General features: G+C 36.9%; 1 protein-coding gene across 1 annotated transcript in view; it reads right to left on the bottom strand.

Annotated features, from left to right (window-relative positions):
- The window catches only part of UBR5 (ubiquitin protein ligase E3 component n-recognin 5), a 64,981-nt gene that overhangs the window by 22,671 nt on the left and 26,515 nt on the right, over window positions 1-15,795 (bottom strand). The window contains exons 15-31 of the mRNA XM_010006461.1: window positions 14,893-15,005; window positions 11,181-11,324; window positions 10,974-11,085; window positions 10,614-10,768; window positions 9,498-9,695; window positions 8,826-9,024; window positions 8,155-8,199; window positions 5,077-5,203; window positions 4,331-4,482; window positions 3,848-3,943; window positions 3,289-3,412; window positions 2,862-2,959; window positions 1,852-2,000; window positions 1,334-1,425; window positions 507-653; window positions 293-411; window positions 85-211 (exon numbers count right to left, since the gene is read on the bottom strand). Coding sequence (XP_010004763.1) covers window positions 85-211; window positions 293-411; window positions 507-653; window positions 1,334-1,425; window positions 1,852-2,000; window positions 2,862-2,959; window positions 3,289-3,412; window positions 3,848-3,943; window positions 4,331-4,482; window positions 5,077-5,203; window positions 8,155-8,199; window positions 8,826-9,024; window positions 9,498-9,695; window positions 10,614-10,768; window positions 10,974-11,085; window positions 11,181-11,324; window positions 14,893-15,005 — 2,197 coding nt within the window. The remainder of the gene's footprint in view (window positions 1-84; window positions 212-292; window positions 412-506; window positions 654-1,333; window positions 1,426-1,851; window positions 2,001-2,861; window positions 2,960-3,288; window positions 3,413-3,847; window positions 3,944-4,330; window positions 4,483-5,076; window positions 5,204-8,154; window positions 8,200-8,825; window positions 9,025-9,497; window positions 9,696-10,613; window positions 10,769-10,973; window positions 11,086-11,180; window positions 11,325-14,892; window positions 15,006-15,795) is intronic.

Genomic DNA, 15,795 nt, shown 5'->3' on the forward strand with positions numbered 1-15,795 from the left:
AGAAAGGAAATAATGTTTATGTAAGTCAGCAGGTCTCTAATATTAGATTAAACTTTGCATTGGCAACTGTAAGTAAATACACACGGGTCTTTATTTTCCTGAGAGCCAAACATGATCATTGACTTCAGTGCATTCCAGTCTTGCAAGACACGTTCCAAAGCAAGTTGGGCAAACCGAGGAGGTTCTAAGTCATGATCAGGCATATCAGAATCTAGAAAAGACAAAAAATCAATATAAGAAAGGGGTGGTGAAATATGGAATTTGTCATTTATTTCACTGAAACATCTCTTACCTTCAGGATTCGCAGATTTACGATTACGATCTTCCCTAATTCTAGGTGGTCTGTACTGGCAGTGTTCCACAGTTTGCCTGGCAACTGTTTGCACTAAAAAGAGCAGCAGATGCTCTCCCCTGTAATTAAAAATTGATTAGTGGATATATGACATATCACATATTTTAAAACAATAAAAATGATTCTGCTGTAGTCATTGCCAATATGAACTTGCCTGCTATTTGGCATGGTAACAAGATTTGTGGTGGTAAGCAGGCGGTAAAGCAGATCAAGGCGAGCAGATTTTTGCCCAGCAATGAGTGTTTTGCACTTGCACTTCTCCCAGCAATCACAATAGGCTGTTGGAGATGTTCGTTTGAGCCTACAAGAAATAGAAAAAGTGAGCTGCAACACTGTTCGGTAATGTATCAACTGTTTTCTACACGCACTGAGGGTGTTGGTGCACACATTTAAATTCCTGCTAAAGTTTTTTGTGTATTATAATAGCAAGATGCCAAAACTCAGCTTAAAAGAGAAATGTAGAATATACATGTGGTAACGCTTGACATTTGCAATTCCTGTTTCCTACGCTCATTTTAAGGGGGCAGTTTCACTACAGAGCTTTTCATAGTGCCTTATTCCCTTTATTACAGTTGATCTTAGAAATTAATGTGTTAACACTTCTTTCTGAAAGTTTACAAAAATGGTCTGTCATCAGGATTCATTGGCTTCAGAAAACTCACCAAAGCACCCAAAATGAAAATAGGTTATTATTTAGACATATTATTCTTAGAACATTAAGCATTTTGAGGGTGTTGAACCCATTTCCTCTATATTCTATAAACTGAAAAGTACAAGACTGCTTCAAGTTACTCCTTCAATTCGGAACCATAAAATAAATTTAGAGAGCAGCGGGAAAAGACGGTATTTTAAATATTCTATTACTCTTCTGTTCTGCAATATCTGAACACTTCAATCAAGGGAAAAATCCTATTAACTATCAGTAAGCAAGTGAAACCACAAATTTTTATTTATTTATAAGAAACAGGACATAATACTTACTTGCAGTCATGTCCTTTGTGACACACCCTTGCACATTCTGTGCAACAACAAAGAGATTCCAACAGGCCACATGTTCGGCATTCAAATATATCCTAAAAAAAAGTTTACCAAAAATATTGTGCATAGTTTTTTCCCTACAACACTTGCCATCTCACAGCATTCCAGGTTACATTTAAATTGCACTTGTTCAAACTGACGCTTTGACTTAGAAATAAGTCAGTCCTACAAAGTATAAGCTTGTTGTTAGTTAGGATAGTCCATGTTTTCAAAGAGCTTTTTCCATTAGTTTTTTTTTTTCCCAAAGCTAGCCAGAGGGGAAAAGCCACACTCAAACAGCAATATTCTGAGCAATACAGCCAGCTTTGGGTGTATTATGGAAGGCAATAACTATCCCAGAATTAAAAGTTACAGTTATCAAACCAATGCAACTTCAATAACTTAAAAATTACATTAGGGGACTAACACAATACATGGTTGAAACTTATTCCTATTTAGTTCAAAATTTAAAAAAAGCTTACTTGATTAATATGTTCTGCACCAGTCCATGTAAAACTGCATGTATCATTACAGCACAAAACATACAAGGGAGAGTCATCTGGATTTGTACCAGAGGGACAAACCATTCCCATAAACACATCATCTTCTTTTTCACTAGAAGTTGCCTCAGCTAAAATAAATGAAAGAATACCAGTGTTACAAACAATTCCCAAAAAGTAACAAAACCCCATCAACAGAACCCATACTTGACATACGTTTGCCATTACAGAATCCCATACAGAAGCTGAAGTCTGCATAAAGACTCAAAGCTTTTTAAGAAAGCTTTCTGCTTTGCAGGTATTTCTTACAGGAGTTGCTGCAAATTCCTGACCAAAAAATACAACTACCAACTCTTCCCCAGTTTTGAATTCACTGGTATTTTAATTCATTCTTCAATATGATGATCCACAGAATTTAAAAAAAAACCAACAAACTCTTTATGGGCTATATTCTTGTAAGAATACACACAGTTCTACAGACTTTTTCACACCACAGTTCTAATCTGCTCAAATTTCTCCTTAAATTAAAAACTTAGACAATAAAATACCAACACTAAATCAGAACCACGAAACATATTTGTATATAAGTCTTATTAGGAATAGGATTTAGCACAACTGCTTCATCATACTTTTCTTCCAATTCAAAGAAACAATTTCCAGGTGATACCTTTAAGCTACTGAAAAACAGTACCTTAATCCACTGATGTTCGTAAAGCAATGAAATGCTGAGAAGACTACAAAGAACACAAAAGCAGTAATATTCATAGAAATCTATTGTAACATACACACCACAAAAGAGGAAGATACACCATAATAGCAAGATTTCCAAAACATGCAGCAATACAGTGTTTTGGAAAGAGCTGTTTACCACCATCACCAGTTGCTCATGCACATGTCATTTTACACCCAAAAAATCACCATTAAAAATGAATCTGCACACATGCTGAGCTTTAGAAGGAACCACATACTATTCATTAATGGAACTGGCCTACCTTTAGCAATTTTCTGTGCCGTTTCTAGAATTGTAATTGCAGCAGGATATGCCCGCCCACTAACTGCTGACATAAATGGTGTCATGCCTCTTGCATCCCTAAGGAAAAAAAAATCAACAGATAAGTTAAAATGCACTGTATTTTTTTTTGCTACAACAGGAGAGGTAGGCAACAAATCTATGAAAATTTAGCACTGCTACTGTGCAAACAGAAAAACCATGTCACGAATAAGCACTCCATTATTTTACTTCTGTGAAATGGACTTAATTTTAAGGGATAGCTGGATGCAAACACAGCCAATACTGCAGCATTCTCCATTTCAACTAACACACCTTTAAATAACCTTTTTTAAAAAGGCTTCTGTGTAATAAATTTCCAGTGATATAACATGACAAAGGATAGTGAGAATTCACATGAGAACTCTTACTTGGCTGACAGCAATTCTCGAAGATAAGGTTGTAAAACCAGAGTGTCACACACTAACTTCAGTATGAAATGAGCATTTGCCTTCCGATCCTTTGATTCCACTACAGATGGCTCAGTTGAAGGACCTGTAATGAGAAAAAAAAAATGCAAGAAACAATTTTTCCTCAAAATATTACTACTATTAAAACCAAATAGCTGAATGTTTCACTGGGGCAATTAATCAGTAGGTTGACTACTCAGTGGTTTGCCAGTTTCAGCAACATTTCACTGAAGTACTGTAAATTGAAGTTCCAAATTACATTCTGAAATACAGACAGGAATCCCAATTTCATACTGTCTACCATACTTCTACATATTTGTCACTCCCCAGTTAAAAATAGTTTTTACATAAAACACAGCATAGGGCTTCAGGTACTTTTTGCACACTTCTGAAATTCTGCTCCAATCCCATCTTCATCTGATAAGAGGCATTTTCATATGGAGAAAGTCTGTGCAAGCAAAGACAGCTTTTGTGATAATTTTCCTTCCAAAATATAATCAGATAAGCAGCATGCCCTCACCTGGTATCGTGGAGGTGCTAGGTCCTTGGCCGGTGCCAGTCGCAGCTGTGGTAAGAGATCCCACAGCGGGGGCCAGGATAAAATCAATGTCACCATCTTTCAGTAAACAGAACAGCAGGATGTATATCAATACATAAAAACATCCCTAACAACATGCTCTTCCTGCATTGTCTAACACACTGTTGGCTTCCTATATTTAACTGGTACTCTTTCCTACCAATAATCATATTCCTGAATTAGTAACCTAACCCAACACTACTAAACACACTTCACAGAGGTTCCATGTCAGAATTAGAAAGACACGTCCTGGATCTAAAACCAGCTTTTAAGTCTTCAGTGAACTCACAGAGCACATTTTGCCACCTCAACTACATTAGCCGTTTTAGTCTCATGCTGAAATCTAAGTGATTCAACTTAAAAGACATTGGTTCCTTTATTAAATCTCTCATGCTACAGTCTAGTGTGATACACGAGCAGACTCACCCGGATCCATTGCAGGAGGATCTGGAACCCAGCTAGGAGGAGCTATTGGCGGAGAAACTGGGTCCTGGTGATCACTTGATGAAGCACCAGCTTCATGCCTGCCTAGTCCAGCAGCTCTCAAGGATCTTCTCATCATTTCCCTTAATCTCAAGCTGTACAAAAACCAAGGTAAAAATACATTTTCATTAATAATTAGAACATTTTAAAGCAGAATTTCACACTGAAAGAGGAAATTAAAATTCAAGAGATCTGTATCATCTTAGTAGAGGAAAAGGTCGTAGGAATAAGATAGAAGCCAAAGAACCCAGTGTGATGAAAACAAAGAGGTACAAACATAAGGGTAGTTCTGTTGGTTTCTTTAAAAATTCATTTCCTGTTATGAGTAACATCTATAGAATGTGGGAGGGAAGCTCCAACCCTTACCCTCATCTCCAATATCAAAAAGATCACTGTGATGAGGACTGTAACTTGGAAAGGATAAAGACACCATTCCACTTCAGTTGCTTCAACTATGGAACTAAGTAAAAAAAAAAAAAAAAGTGGTACTATGCTCTCACACAGAGTGCTCTGAACTGACTGGACTCTGTCACTTTCCCTTGACATGAGCACCACCCAGTTATCATAATGGAAAGAGAAAGAACATACTTATCCTCAAAAATCAGGATTCTGTCAGGATCAGAAATTTATCTTTTAGAGCCACCTTGATACAAAGGACTTCCACTATAAGACAGCAGTAGTCAGCTTACCTTCTGCTGCTTGATGATCCTGCCCGATTTCCTGGACCATTACTTGACACAACAGAGATGGCATTTGCAATAGCTTCCACAGCTGAGAGCCTCTCAGCAAATGTGTTCCTTTCAGAGCGCTCTGCTTCTGAAAAATTAAGAAAAGCCTTAGTGCCAAAACTTCACTTGTAAAAATTATAGGTAACAAGTATGAAATGTCACTAATCATAAAATGTTCCCTGCATGATTTAATTATTTTTTTTTTTAAGACTTAGAGGGATAGTGTAGGTTTGTATACAAGTTTTTATTCTCGACTAGCTTAACCATGATTTTGACTCAAGTTTGGTTTCTAAAAGGCCAGCAAGAAAGGAAATTCAAGGTACCCTAATTCCAAAACAAGGTTTCGGTTTTCCATATCATCAAGAGATAAGGACCTATCACATAGTTGATTCTAGACACTTGCTGAGTCAAGGCTTCAAAAGTAATGATAACCAGAAAAACTCAAAACATCATCCCTACCCCACCCCGACTTCACACCGAGCTGCTACGAACAACAGTGCAAAGTTGCAGTTTGTAAGATGCACACGTACGAACATGCTTAGGAAAACATTTTTTTTTTTAAGACTTAGAGGGATAGTGTAGGTTTGTATACAAGTTTTTATTCTCGACTAGCTTAACCATGATTTTGACTCAAGTTTGGTTTCTAAAAGGCCAGCAAGAAAGGAAATTCAAGGTACCCTAATTCCAAAACAAGGTTTCGGTTTTCCATATCATCAAGAGATAAGGACCTATCACATAGTTGATTCTAGACACTTGCTGAGTCAAGGCTTCAAAAGTAATGATAACCAGAAAAACTCAAAACATCATCCCTACCCCACCCCGACTTCACACCGAGCTGCTACGAACAACAGTGCAAAGTTGCAGTTTGTAAGATGCACACGTACGAACATGCTTAGGAAAACTATGTTATGAATAGAAGGCAGCACCATCAGTTTGCATCAGAAAGAATAAGCATTTATTCTAACATCTAAAACCCTAAGCACCAAAACACCTAAAGGTTCTAGTCATAACAAGGACTGAAGTGTGCCAAGTGCAATACAGGATATAAAAAACTACCTATTTGTACAGTTACAGTACAACTTGAAGCAGTCACCTGAATGAAAGACCTAATGTGGATTTATTTATCTGCTAGATAAATACACAGATAAAGCCATAAAGTCAACTGTGCAACATTTGCAGAGTGCTACTAACAATTAAAGATCATGTAGCCACTACGCAGCTAATCACTACAGCTATAGATCCAAAAAGATCTGAAAAAGAGGCACTTTTAGCATGAGACAGAACAAAAGAGGAGCAATTTTCCCTTCAACAGGAAAATGTTTTTTGTATTTAGTTAGTGGTCCTTTGTGGAGACCCATCAACTATAGATGCCCTGGCACTAAGAGTAATTTGCTGTTGTGTTGTCTAATGAAAACTGTCCCCGTTCTCTGGAAAAAAACTCAATTTGTAGGTGTTCAGTAAATTTACATGAAATTTAGTATCATAACTCTTTAATGATTTCACATTCTTTGGACACTTCTTTTGGATCTGTCTTTTCCAAGATCCTTTCTATTGGTGAAGCTAAGGAGTTATCAAATCACAGAGGAACAAAGCAGCTTTCCCCCAGTTTTGCAGGTAAGGGGCATTTTTTTTCCTGCAATTCGTTTATCCAATGCTGCAGGGGCTATTATGAAACCAGGCACAAGATCAGAGAACAAAAAAAGAAAGCTCTTCCCTGCCCTCAATATTCCCTTTCTGGCACTTAACGAGGAATCTATATGAAGAAGAGTGAAGGATCTCAGGCAGGTGCTATCTGGGAACAGGCTTTATGTTCTGTAATTGCTAAGGAACCATCATATCTGGATTCTGGAATGGAAGCCTTTACTCTGGAATCAAACTTAATTTACAGTTCAACAGATGGCTGTTCAACTTACAGACAATAACAGCAATCACCACTGCTCTCCAGATGATGGACAGAAAATAAGCTTACCATATACAATATCTATCACTAAGAGTTAGAGCAGAAGGTGAATGTGGTTTGAACCTAAAATATGAATCCTCTTTTAAAACAATTTTTGTGAGAGGAAAGAGAGAGGCAGAGGGGTGTTAAAAGTCTATCAGGTTCACATTTTTTGATTTTTCACAAAGTTAGATTACATCCAAATGAAGTTACTGAAAGAATGTCAAGGTTGCAAAGACAAGCACTCAAATTAGGAAACGTCAGATTAGGTTTGCCCATGCATCCTTATTTCAGCTTACTTGTGTGCTTAAAGTAAAACAATCTTTAGTTACACAGTTGAATTTTGTTTGTTTGTTTTGGGTTGTTTTTTTGTTTGGGGTTTTTTGTTTCCCCTTCCCCCGCAACAAGACCCCTGCCTCAATCAGTGCACAGGATGGACGACACACTAAAGATGAAGGGTTGTACAATGAGCAAGCTGTTCATGCCTTGTTTGCTGCAACATTTGGGAGGTGCGTGTAGCAAGGCAGCAACAGCTTAGCAAAGAGAGAAGGAAGCATTGGCTTGTGTTTAATTCTACTGAACATCACTTTGGAGAACTGGTACCTACTTCTGCCACATATAACAGCACACAGAACTTTGTGAAACAAGTTTTTACAAATTATTGTGATAGGTTTTACTCATTTCTGGACAACTAAAAGGTGCCTTACTCACAGAAATAATAAACATTCACAGAACAACTGAAACTACTATTAATCCAGCTCTAAAATAAAATGTTTTGAAATAACACCTTCTCAAAAAAATTGAGATCAGACCCTAGGCACCTCAAACAGAATCCTGAAAAATCAGTTAATAGCTTTGAATACAGAAAAAGTTCAAGTTATAATACCTTCAAGAGATGAGCTGCAGCATTATCCCCATTTTAAAAATAGGGATATGAGGAACAATTAACGTCTATAAATGACTAAAATTCAATGACAGCACCATACAAAAATCCCTCAAGAAAGTTCATTCATTATTCAGTGCAGGGTTTGTATGGTGTGCAATAAGGAATGGGGCCACACACTGAATGATGAGGATAAAAAGAAATATTGAATAGCTACCCATTCGGTGAGCACCGTCCATCTTGTGCACTGAATGAGGTAGTCCTGTGGAAAAAATAGTATGACGGTGTAATTAAAGACCATTTCACAATGCATACCCATGCATAGCACATGGGTAAACTTCCTCTTGGCATTTCCTAATTTTGGAGTGCTTGACTTAGCAACCTTGCTCTTGTTAACATACATAACAGTATTTAATGGACATTTTCAAATGGTGTCAATAACTGGCATTAACAGAAGGTCATTCTTTGACGTTTCTTAATACATATCAACTGCAAGTAGTATTTCTTATTGGAGGCATTACCATACACTGTAACTCTTGGAAAATATTAAATATAGTTTTTTCTTTAAAATTTACTAGTGATACAATGGGGATACTAGCCATATAAAGGTGGAAAACTACTTGTTCTAATCTAAAATTAACATGTGGATGTGAAAAGTTTCTCTTTTACAATCAATAAAAGCAGTTTAGTACTCCTAACTACAGGATTCTTATAAACCCTTAAGACAGTAATAAACATTATCTCAGCACCTTTGGAAGGCTAGGACACATTTTAGGTGCTAAATGTTAAGATACCCACAAATGAAGAATGCAGCCTTTGTTTCAAATGTTGTTGAAAACGCATAAACAGTTTATTCTCAGAGTATTTTCATGATATTGTTGAGCTCACCCTCTTCCTCTTTTGTTTCTTTGTTGCTGGTTGGAAAGCACACAGACACACATGCATGCAGGATATTGCGGTTCCCGTCACATCTCCGGAGCGTCTGCAGCATTCGTGGATCCTCATCAAAGACAATTTCAAGACTCATCAGGTATTGTCTACAAGCCTCGTAGTCACATCGAAGAATGTGCTGCATTAAAGTTTGTTTCTGTATGCAAAAGAATAAAATTTTTTAACAACTTGAAACACAAAAGGCAGACACACAAGTTTCCTAAGTACTTCTAAGTTTTCCATTTTGGAAATTAATAGAAAAGTCTAAATTTAGGAATTTGCTGAAAGTCAGTGTAGCAACTTGAAAATATGCATTACTTCAATTCTAGCACTGTTAAAAACAGAACACAGCACACATTCAGACCCAGTAAGATGAAGAGGCTTAAGTAGCAGAAGCTATCAGGCTCACAAAAGCCTGATACAGAAGCCATGCAGCCCCACAACGGATCTTCCATTTTACTGTGTAAATTTATTGATGCTTTCAAGTTTCTAAGAGAATCTTCTGTTGAAATTAGTTCCTTTGAAATAGTGACAATACAATTTGGAATCTAAAATGAAGCTGCTTTAAGCATAACTTCATAAAAGCAAGAGAAAAAACAATACAATTCCATAGTAAAGAAAATATTTTACCTCAACAGCCATGATGATAATAGCAGCTTTCTTTTTGATGGTCGAATTAGCAGGAAGATTTGTTAAGGAATGAACACCCATTCCAAGACTACTAATAGGTGGAAGATCAAGCCAGTCAGGGTCTCGTATCCCACCCATACAATCTTTTGCCATTGGATAGATTGTGCCATTTCCATCTCTAAGAATAATAGGAGATTCCTACATTTGGGAATAAAAATTTGTTAAGTCTCCAGAATTTATAAATACTATCCTACCGTAAAAGGTGCAGTTCTGCTTGACTGCCTATAACGACAAGTTTACCTGAAATTTTCATTTATGCCATTTTCTCCTACCATTACCAGTGACACAGCATATAATACCAGATTCCCCTTCTCAAATGCCTGAAATGTGCTTAACATTGTAAATATTACAAAGAAGATGCTTTTAATGTTTATTTTTAAATACTACCAATGAAACATATAGTACCAGTACGTACAGCTTAATTACATGCTCCAAAGAAAGTTGAATATACTGAAACACTCAAACTCAGTTCTTTTGGCAAAAAAGCTCCCTTCAAGTATCCTAAGCAAAGTATGTTTGTGGAAGCGACTATATCATTTTGATATTTTTTCTCAGCCCTCTTCATGCCTGTCTGAAGTATAACCAAGCTGTATAATCAGATAAACTAAGATACATAACACTGGATAGTAGAAAGAGAACCTCAGAACCTTCACAGAACCTCACTATATCATTTTCAGTATCAAATACAGGTTGTTTTTTTTTGCTAACATTTCCATTTCTTCTCAAGTGAATTTTCATCTGACCCAGTTTCAAAATACAGCTAGATCACAGATTTACAATAACACAGGAACTACTGTCAAGTTTTTTCCCCCTCTTTCACTTTTCATTCAAGGTAGAATTTGAGTAGGATTAACTAAGCACTTAAGTGAGTTACATTGCCATTCCCCTCATGCCTTCAAAATACAAAGGGCAACAGCAAGTCTTTCCTAATCCATTTGAAGAACTATTTCTTTGGAAGTCTTTGGAAGCACCTTACAAAAGGCTGTACCATCCTATTCAAAGGTGATGGAAGTCAAGTGCAGTGAGGTTAAATGATTGAGATACAAAACCACAAACCTGTCCAGCTGTAAAAATAGCAACACTTCTCTCATTCTGACCCAGGAATGCAATGCTGCTAGTAGGGAAATTATTTTCCTGTTCAGCCTTTCCTGTGGCAAGGTCAAATATGCAGTATCGAACCCAGCTCCCAGTTTTCAGAACAGCATGCACCCCTTTAAAGATACACAGAGAAAAACGTTAATGTCTCTTACTGATGGCATCCCGTAAAAGAACTCCTAACTAAAGCACTTCTAAGAAATTACTAATATCCATGGAAACAATTATTTATGTTAGTTTGAAAGCAGTTGGTTTCCACTAGGAGGAAAGACAGATAACTAAGGATCCAACAGACCATACTATGGGCTAAGTCCTACTTACCTTTAGAATCCACATTAACTGCTAGGATCTCTGTTTTTTCAGGAATGCACAGCTTTTTAGGTGTCCTTTGAAAACAGTCAGGAACTTTTGGAGTCCCACCAGTTTTTACAACCTGGAAGCACACATAAAATTTTAAGATGCAATTAAGCACTCAGTACTGACATTTAAAAATACTGATGGTTTTCTCAGTGTTTCACAAAGACGTACCTGCAGTTCATCTATTCTGAGCAGCCTACAGTCTTGGAGAAGAGAAGAAGGATCAGGATCTGAATTAGAACTGCTCTGACAGTTTGCATTACTGGAGGTGCCAGGAAATTTCACAGCAACATAAGCACCATCCACTTTTAGCACCTAAAATCAGAACATGTTACATTTACAAAAAGATATTTATAGAACTTGTTCAGGCTTATTTGCTTGAAAATAAACCAGACCTTAACCAGGAAAATGAAAAAGTTTACAATAAACAGTGATCAAATTCTCTTGGTCATTGGCTTTGTTTTTTTGCTAAAATTATTGAAATCTTAGAACCCTGGATTTAATTACTTCACAGGCACCCTGAATCAGATCAACAGTTCTCTCATTTTCAACATCTTCTGTCCAAGGGGAACCAACACCAACTGACTATAAAAGCTCCTACTGATACTTCCCTGCTATCTTTCCAGCTTTCACCTACAGGAAACAGCAGGACATCTTCATATTTAATAACCTAGATAGATCCTTTTCCTACTAATTTGTCCAATCACTTTTGGAAATAAACACTATTCTTGTGGCAACGAGTTCCAAGCATTAGCTAATAATTCAACAAAAAACATTTACACTGAGCCTCTTCTTTAAGTGCTCATAAGCTCTTGTACTGTAAGAATTAGGAAATCACTTGGGTTTTTTTGTCCCATCTAAGAATTTTTAAAGACTCTGTTGCAGAGTCTTGGGCTCTAAGGCTCAAGATGACTTAGGGCTCATTCCTCAAGATGACTGCAGAGTGGAAAAATGAAGTTGTTCCTTTATGGGTCTATTACCTGTTCTTTACACTCAGTGATAAAGTTTTCCACTCAGTCCCCCAGGACTGAAGGATACAAACAAGTCCACCCAGGCACCCTTCATGCCCTCCAAGGAAATGGAAGTTATTCAACCCCACACTGTCATTTCTGACCCGGTAAGCCACTCTGAAAGAGTTGCTGCCATGCATATATAATCAGAATTGTCAAGTAGGTTTCCTTGATACAGAAACATCTTATGCTATCACCAAAGAGCAAGGCCCTTTGGGTTTCTAGTTGAGACCGTAATTTACTCAAAAGGAAAACAAAGCGAAGAGGGAAGGGGGCAGGGAAAGGACAGGCAATGTTTTAATTTTGAGTAGAAGTAAGATCCTAGTATGGTCTCGGACTTGATCAAAATTAGATACAAGTAATTGTCAGTCTTGATTAAGCACTAATTTCTCAACAGTTTCTACACAGAAAGTGCTTACAAAGCATTATTAAAATATCTAGATGTAATCAACCTTATCTAAAATGTTTCTGACAATACAGAACACCTTTCAAATTTTCAAGATACTGTAGGTTATAAACATGCAGGCATTTCCATGTCTTCTCCCAATTTCTCTAACTAGGTGCAGCTTATCAAGCATGCTAGATAAAAGAATATACTGACAAATATAAAAGTATTAGCATATTTTTCTAACCAAGGTTACTGTGGATAGAGTCAAGAGTATTTGCTCCCCATATGCCTAAGCACCACTCTAGTAGCAGAGCATTACTGATGGCTGTAAGAATACTACCCAAAGAAGTCAAAAGTCAGATGTAATCAGATTAGAATCAGAAGATTCTGATCTAGACTATACTGTGGAAAAAACAACTTCTATTCCTCTGATACCAGTCAGCAGTAACAAAGGCCAATTTCACTCCGTATCTTCTCTAAACTACACTGAAAGACGACTCCATCAGATTTCTCACCAATGTAGACAACAGAAGAGACAAGTGCCAGCCTTTTTGGTTCCACCAGTCTTCCATTAGGTGGATAATCTTATAATCATTATCTCCTCCATCTAATGATCAACTTGGAGGGATAAAGGCTTAGTTTTGTTCCAAGCTCATGAAGGATTTAAACCAAAATGAGACTGAAAGATAATATATTCCAAGGAGAAAGATAACAAAATCCAAGAGTATACCTAGCAGACTTCTGCTTGCTTAATTTACATCAAGACCGCCCCAACATAAGAACTTTCACACTCTCACCTCAATGACCTCTGGCCATTTGTTCCTTTGGTACCATACGCAATCCACATTTACTAAACAGTGTGTAAACTGCTGGTTGTAGGACCTACTGGTGTCAGAATAATGATAAGCATCCATCTCAGATCTTAGCACTCAGAGGAGGGCTGCTACTACATCAAGATCAGCAAGAGCCCAGAGAGAAAAAGGCACATTGGAACTTGGCACCATCTACCTGGCCATTTTGACATAAGCTCATGGCTATCACACTTTATTCACACTATTCTAAAGAATACAGATGTTCAAAATTTCAGATGCTCTTGCTACAGTTAAAAGGATAGAAATCAGTTTTTTGTTCTCTTAGCACTTCAGACCTGAATCATTACATAATGTAGGATTTTTTTTGCCTCAGCGATCGATTGGTTTAATGCCATCCACAACATGCTTGTCCAAAACCACCTGAAAAAGTACCATAGCACATTTCTCAGTATGCACATGCTCCATGACCATGTGGTTTATTCAATGATAATACTTAAAGAGAACCTAAGCATTGCCCTACTGACACCAGGTTTTGTAACACCAAGAACTTAATACAGTGCTTCAAAGCCTTTCCAACTTTCTGAAACACCAAAGGAAACAAGCTGCCAGGTAACACAGGAATAGTATATTCTCAGGCAGGATGCTCATGTCACTGAAGCCATCCATATCAATACATCAAAGATGAGACTCTTCAGAAGATCATTCCATAAACAAAAGACCATAGAAGACCAGATGAAGGTATATTTGGGTGGACTCTAAAAGGGTAGGACTTAAGCCATGAAGTCTTAAGAGCCTAAACCCATCTAATTATGTTTTTGCAGTCTGAACCACTGTACACATTCTGAAATTATGCACAGAACAGTCATACTGTTCAAAATTCAAATCTTTGTGCTTAATTCAGCTCACAACAAACAAAATGACAAATATTACTGTTCCACAATGAACAATATCAGCTATTCTGGAGCCTGTAGGAGAGAACCCTGCAAAGAGTAACCTTTCTGCAGACTGAGGTGCCTTAAGTCTTTTTCACACAATTACACAACTGATCCAAATTACAAACAGGTCAAGATCACCTAATCCCTACTATCACACAACAATGCCAAGGAAGGAATGGAGTATTTTCCTCTACAGCACTCTTAGTCAGAACAAATGTTTACTAGAGATAAAATGAAAAAATTACAACCACCAAAGAAAAACATTCTCTGGAGTAATAAATCAAGTAGCTTCATAGTCATACTAATGAAGCGTGTCATTTCTTATTAAAACATTCCTGTCTGGTTGCCAGAACATGAGATTCACCCAAACATTCAGCTGATGTGTATGTAGAAGTTAAAACAGGTGTAACTCTTTCATAATTTCACTGGACATGTGGGAGCTGTTCCTCAAGTAACCAAAAATAATCTTTTGGATAAAACATTTGATTTTCTTAGTATTATGGCTCAACTTAAGTACCAGAATATTTTTTTAAAGATTCATCACATTTTATTCATAATGCATTCAGTTTATTACTATTATTGTATTATGGACAAATAAAAATGCAACAAAAGCCATATTAGTCAGAAACATTCTCAAGCCTCCCCAAAACTACAACTGTCTAAACAGTTATCTAAAAGGAAAAATTATTTTTTTTTCCCTCCACCCCAAGATAGTGCAACAGTGTATTTTAGACAAACCTTGCCAACAGGAACATTCTTAACATCTTCCACAAACACAACTTCCCTCAGAGACCACTGCTCTTCATTCACTTTCTCCTCCTCTTTTGGAGCAGGAGTTGATCGTCGTCGTTCTGAGACAAAAAAGTAATTACAGACAAAAAAAAAAAAAGATATTAAAGATTGAATCAAGGCATCAAAATACAGTGTTCAGTAAACACTAAACCTTTCCCTCAAAAAGGATTATCAATGGAGAAAACTAGAAATTAAGAAGAGGTTAACAAGAATCTGACTTTAAAACCAGCTAAAGTCAAAGCTACCTAACTCTATGCCATGCCACTGCCATGGTGTTCTATGAAATTAGCACTAACAAAGCCTATCTGAAAACAACACAAATTTTAAGGATGTCTAAGCAAAATAATTAGAAAGCAATTGTTTTAGCACAGCTCAGATATTCATGCTTTAAGTAACCATGATGACATTTCAAGACCCTTAATTCAGCCCCACTACATGCTACAGTGCTTTATATCACCTTACACAAAGTCTGCTTGTCCACAACACAGAATTTTTGGTAAACATCTAGAAGAGTAGCACATGAGGCAGAAAATAGCTATTTGGGCTAACAGCAAGTGCAATACAGTGAGATTTGCTGCAAAGATATTACCTAAACAGTAACTGTAGCACACTCAGGATCAAATTTTAAATTTGTAACATGATTAAATTAACACAGACAAGAACCTTTAATCTCCTGAATTTAGTATTGAGTACAACTAATATTATCAACATGTTTAAATTAAGAAGCAGAGAACTTCTAAGATAAAGTTAAAGTGAAGTTAAATTCAAACACTATTTCAAAATCCCAAGCAAAGTTACAGTGAAAAATTAGTTGAAAGAACTGCAAAGAGAAGAAAGCACTAGGGAAAG

Source organism: Chaetura pelagica, unplaced genomic scaffold (assembly GCF_000747805.2).
Source record: "Chaetura pelagica isolate M959 unplaced genomic scaffold, ChaPel_1.0 scaffold76, whole genome shotgun sequence".
Classification (NCBI taxonomy): domain Eukaryota; kingdom Metazoa; phylum Chordata; class Aves; order Apodiformes; family Apodidae; genus Chaetura; species Chaetura pelagica.